Raw genomic sequence first — 5,713 nt, 5'->3', positions numbered from 1 at the left:
CAGCCACTCCTCGGAAGGAAGATGGGGCAATCTACTTCCGTAGTGATACTGCCTCGGAAACCCAAGGAGGGGTCGCTATGAGTCGGGTCTGACTTGACGGCACATAACAACAACAACAACAAATCAAAGTGTATCATGAAATGTCTTCTATTTAGTTTTACCTATTTCAATTAATACCAAACACTCATCCATGAAAAGCCCATTTTAAATCAACTTACTTAACCCAAATTTTAAAAAGCAATGAAAAGTTACACCTGAGTAGATTACCTTTCATACATAGTTCCATCATGCTATCACAGGAAAGAATAAGAAGGTAAAATCAACCTTTTAGATTAGTAAATCAAAAAAGGTTAGAATCATGCATAAATTCTTCCACGGATAAAAATAGCTTTAATCCTAGAAGTTATGTGGTAGGCATGTCTTTACATGTTTTTTTTTTTTTTTTTTTTTTTTAAGCTGACCCTAACAAGTTGTCTTTATAAATAAGTTATTATAACTGAAAAAGAAAAAGGCTTTACTCACCATAAGGGTTTCCATTGATATTTGTTCCTATAAGCTCCAATGTTTGTTCTAGCAGATCTGATAGTGGCACTGCACTAATTTCCAAAAGTCCTGGATCATCAGGATCAGGCTTCAAGACCAGAGCAATTTCAAATTCATAGTTGACTACAGAAGAATGCCAGCAATACTGTTTGTTGTTTTTCTCTACTGGTACCCAGCCTATGATTTAAAGAAAAATGGTTTTATTGTTTTTTCTCTGGATTCAGACTACACTTAATTCTTCTTTTTTTTTCTTCTAAATTTTCCACTTTCTAGATGTTCTATCACACAGATAACACTTTTAAAGACAGCAAAAAATTAAGTTTTACCACTTTGTTTTAATCATAAAGGTTTATTCTGTTGAGAATTAACCTGTAGTTTGATTATTCACTACGAAGCACCCAGCATTTCCTCACTACAACAACAACAACACACTGCTGTCAAGTCAGATCCAACTCATAGCAACCTCTCTTTGGGTTTCTAAGGCAGTATCACTATGGAAGGAGATTGCCCAACCTTCCTTGGAGGAGTAGCTGGTGGGTTTGAACCACCAGCCTTCTGGTTAGCAGTCAAATGCCTTAGGCACTATGCCATCAGAGCCCGACTAGAAAATTTAAATACCCTGATTTAGGAAGAAGTGCCACTCTTAAGACATGGGATTAAAACTTTTCATAAAATAATTGTCTACCTTTTCTCCTTAAGGACAAAATACATATATATGCAAGTAAGTGCTCTGCAACTAAATGAATTGTCACCGTCTTTACTGAATAATCTTTTGATTCCGTATTTTTGAATGTTACTGGTATGTCCTTCCTCACTCTTGTCAGAATAAACTCCTTCACTGGAGGAATTCCTTCCAAAAATAAATATGACAAACTACAGCATATATACCATTGTGGCCTCCATATGTTTGGTCTTCATTTCTTACCCAGATTATCTACCAGCTTCTTTGGTGGTTTGCTAGCCTCCAGTGAAACCCACCCCCCATTTTTACCATAGTTTTATCTTTCTAAATTTAGATTTAGTTCTGCCATACCCTCAATTAAAATCATCATCTTTAAATTCCTTTAGATAGAACACAAGCCCATTCTACATCTATAGTCTCAATTTCCATAATCTCTCCAAGATGTCATATACCCTCCAATATTCTTGCCACAAGGAAGTTTAATCTGAAATTTCCCAGAGACACTATGATCTCTTCTCTTCCTGGGAGTTTGCCTAGACTTAGCTTCCCTTTCCTTGCCAGCTAACATCCTGGTTCTTAAGCTTCAGTACCAGTGTCAACTGTTGTAAGGTTCCCCTAGCTACCACAGATTGAAGTAGGAATTCCTCCTCCTTTATCCCACTGTACCTGTATATTCTTTCCTCTTTGTCCTTCAATCACACTACTAGTCATCAATTTCCCCCCAAGGTCTAAAGGATCATTGAAGACAAGAGGTCTAATCTTCATTTTGGTATTACCAGAACCTAAAACAATGCTTTGCATAAAATAAACACTTAAGAAATGGCGGATGAGCCAATTCTTAATCTGGAACATCTTTCTACCCATCAGGATATAGTTCCAAAAAATTTCCCATCCACAGAATGGGATTTCACCTATAGTAAAAAACTATTTTCAACTCCTTCCACTGAGATACTCTTCTTAGATCACTGAAAAGTATCCAAATCAAACACCAAACCCACTGCCATCAAGTGGATTCCAACTCATAGTGACCTTATAGGACATAGTAAAACTGCCCCATAAGGTGTTTTCAAAGCTGTAACTCTTTACAGAAAGAGAATGCCACATCTTTCTCCCAGAATGGCTAGTGGGTTCAAACCAACAATCTATCAGCAGCTGGACACTAAAGAAAATGTCCTTTAGACCTTGAGGGGAAACTGATGACTAGCAGTGTGACTGAAGGACTAAGAGGAAAGAATATACAGGTACAGTGCTATAAAAGAGGAGGAATTCTTACTTCAATCTGTGGTAGCTAAATGAAGCTTTCAACAGTTGACACTTGTACTGAAGCTTAAGAACCAGGAAGTTAGCTGGCAAGGAAAGGGAAGCTAAGCCTAGGCAAACTCCCAGGAAAAGAGCATAGTGTATTCGGGAAATTTCAGACTATATATTTTAGCTCTTTAAATCATAACAAACCACTGTGCCATTGTGCCACCAGAGCTCCTCTTGCAGAAACATAATAATACATTTTCCTCAGATAAAGAGCTCCTGATATCTCAGTCCAGAATGAATCAATCTATCCTGTCAAAGTAAAACTTTAGAACTATTCCCACTCAATGCTTTACTAATTTTCACAAATCACAACTAGTAAAATACCATCTTAGAAAAGATTCTAAGCCTGAGATAACATTCTTGATATGAAACACCTCTGGTATAAAATGCTTCACTGCACATAAATTTGGTTCAGAAATTCTGCATTATCTATTGACTATTAGCTATATAGATTAAAAAAAAAAAAGAGAACCACAATAAAGTTATAAAACTGACTGAATGGACCATTTGTTTTTTATACCAGTGAACTCTAAAGGCTTTTCAGAAGAGATTTTGTGATACCAGGAATGTGTCCATTTTCATCAGGGACTGCTTTCCCATTTATTTGTTCTATGCCCTTCGCTGGCATCCAGCACTCTGGAACAGGTTTGAAGTCCTCCTCAACATTCCAAAAAAATTCTAAAAAGAATTAGATAATCTTATATGTGGCAGCACTTTCAAAAAACACAAAATACCAAACAGATTTAAAATAAAAATTAACTCCATAAAATCAGGTGTATAACTATTCTCCATGCATTATCACACAACATGACTGTACTCAGGGTTAAGGTATTGACAATTTATATTTTTAATTTGGAACACAACACCATTTGTACGTATTGTCTAAAGTGGCAATATTTCAAGTATGTGCTTATTTGAGATGAATTTAATTTTTACACACTATGAATGAAAATATATACATAAATTATATACATGAATGAGTGTATATATACTTGAATGAATGTAGGTATCAACTATATATAACATTCAGAGGCATTTCAATATAGTAACTTAAAATACTAATTTTCTTTTGAGATTTGTGCCTGGTTACAAAATTACATATCTGTCCTTTTTGTGCAGACTGAAAATTAAATGTGACATTATATTATGTAGTAATCTCTATATTATTATTGTTGTTACGTGTTGTCAAGTTGGACCCGACTCACAGTGACCCCTCCTTGGCTTCCAAGGCAGTACCGCTATGGAAATACATTGCCCAACCTTCCTTCCAAGGAGTGGCTGGTGGGATTGAACTGCCAGCCTTCTGGTTAGCAGTCAAGTACCTCAGGACGCTACCAGAGCTCCTTAGCAATCTCTATATTTTAATAAAATTGACTCATACTATAATGAAGTCACGGAAATGTTGTTGTCTGACTCATAGCGACCCTATGCACAGCAGAACAAAACACCACCCAGTCCTGGGCCAGCTCCATGATTCTTGCTATACTTGAGCCCATCGCCGCTGCCACTGTGTCAATCCATCTCATTGAAGGCCTTTCCCTCTTTCTTCGACCTTCCACCTTACCAAGCATGACATCCTTCTCCAAGGAATGGTCCCTTCTGACAACAAAGGGATGTGAGACACAGTATGGCCATTCTTGCTTCCAAGGAGCATTCTGGCTGCACTTCCTCCAGGACAGACCTGTTAGTTCTTTTAGCAGTGCACAGTACTTTCAGCATTCTCACAGCTCAAAAGCATCAACTCTTCTTCAGTCCTCCTTATTTATTGTCCAGCTCTCACATGCATATGAGGCAACCTAAAATACCATGACTTGTGTCAGGTGCACCTTAGTCCTCAAGGAGACATCTTTGCTCTTCAGCACTTGAAAGAGGTCCTTTGCAGCCGATTTGCCCAGTGCTATACGTAACAACAACAACATATGTCGTCTGATGTCCTGACTGCAGCTTCCACTGACGTCAACTGTAGAACCAAGCAATGTGAAATATTTGACAATTTCAATCTTTTTTCCATTTATCATAATGCTGCTTATAGGTCCAGTTGTGAGGATTTTTGTTTTCTTTATATTGAGACGAAATCCATACTGCAGACTCTATTCTTCAATCTTCATCAGTAAGTACTTCAAGTCATCCTCACTTTCGGCAAGCAAAGTTGTGTCTTCAGCGTATCTCACGTTGTTAATGATTCCAGCCTCTCGGATCATTTGCTCAGCATACAGATTTAATAAATATGGTGAAAGGATACAACTCTGATGCACTCCCTTCTTGATTTTAAACCATGCAGTGTGCCCTTTTTCTGTTTGAATGACAGCCTCCTGGTCTATGTCAAAGATTCCTTATGAGTACAATTAACTGTTCTGGAATTCCCATTCTTCTCCATGTTATCTACAATGGGTTATGATGATCCACACAATCAAATGCTTTTGCATAGTCAATACAACACAAGTAAACATCATTCTGGTATACTTTGCTTTGAGCCAAGATCCATGTGACATCAGCAATGATATCACTCGTTCCACGTCCTCTTCTGAAACCAGCTTGTATTTCCGGAAGTTCTCTGTCAATATACTGCTGCAATCGTTTTGAATTATCTTCAGTAATATTTTACATGCATGCGATATATTAATGATATTGTTTGGTAATTTCCACATTTGGTGGGATCACCTTTCTTTGGAATCTGTACAAATATGGATCTTGGTATAGTGACCCTCTGTATTCCTTCCATCTTCTTTTTTTTTTTTTAATTAAGCTGTTTATTCATTGATTCAGACATTATGCCTTACTTTTTTTTTTTCCTCTTTATTGTGATTTGGGTGAAGATTTACAGAGCAAATTCACTTTCTATACAGCAGTTCACATATACTTTGTCTCATGACATTGACCACAGTTTACCACAATGCAACAGCTCCCCTCCCACTTCCTCCCCAGTTACCTCTTCCCTATGTCCATCCCTTCATGGATTCCTGCCCCTGAGCTGTCTCCCTGTGTATAAGCAGCCCTTCTTTCTCCCATGATTGTTCTCTCCAAGGAGAATATCTACTTGAGGTAAATGTTCAACTAATATGCCTGTCTTTTGTTTGGCCGGAAACAACAGGTGTGGGTTCAATTCCAGACCTGAAGGGCAGCTAGGGGCCATAGTCTCAGTGGTTCCACCAGGCTCTGTCAGACCAGCAAACCTGGTTC

At 37.8% G+C, this 5,713-nt stretch overlaps 1 protein-coding gene across 1 annotated transcript in view; it reads right to left on the bottom strand.

Moving 5' to 3' along the window:
- CUNH12orf29 (chromosome unknown C12orf29 homolog) overlaps positions 1-5,713 on the bottom strand; it is a 22,644-nt gene that overhangs the window by 6,247 nt on the left and 10,684 nt on the right. Inside the window, 4 exon segments of the mRNA XM_007953811.1 lie at positions 523-720; positions 3,095-3,211; positions 3,997-4,018; positions 5,147-5,223. Coding sequence (XP_007952002.1) covers positions 523-720; positions 3,095-3,211; positions 3,997-4,018; positions 5,147-5,223 — 414 coding nt within the window.

Source organism: Orycteropus afer, unplaced genomic scaffold, assembly GCF_000298275.1.
Source record: "Orycteropus afer afer isolate SDZICR_OR568_19922 unplaced genomic scaffold, OryAfe1.0 scaffold00416, whole genome shotgun sequence".
Lineage (NCBI taxonomy): Eukaryota > Metazoa > Chordata > Mammalia > Tubulidentata > Orycteropodidae > Orycteropus > Orycteropus afer.
The sequence above is the reverse complement of the archived record's forward strand: the minus strand, read 5'-3'. Positions and strand labels throughout refer to the sequence as shown.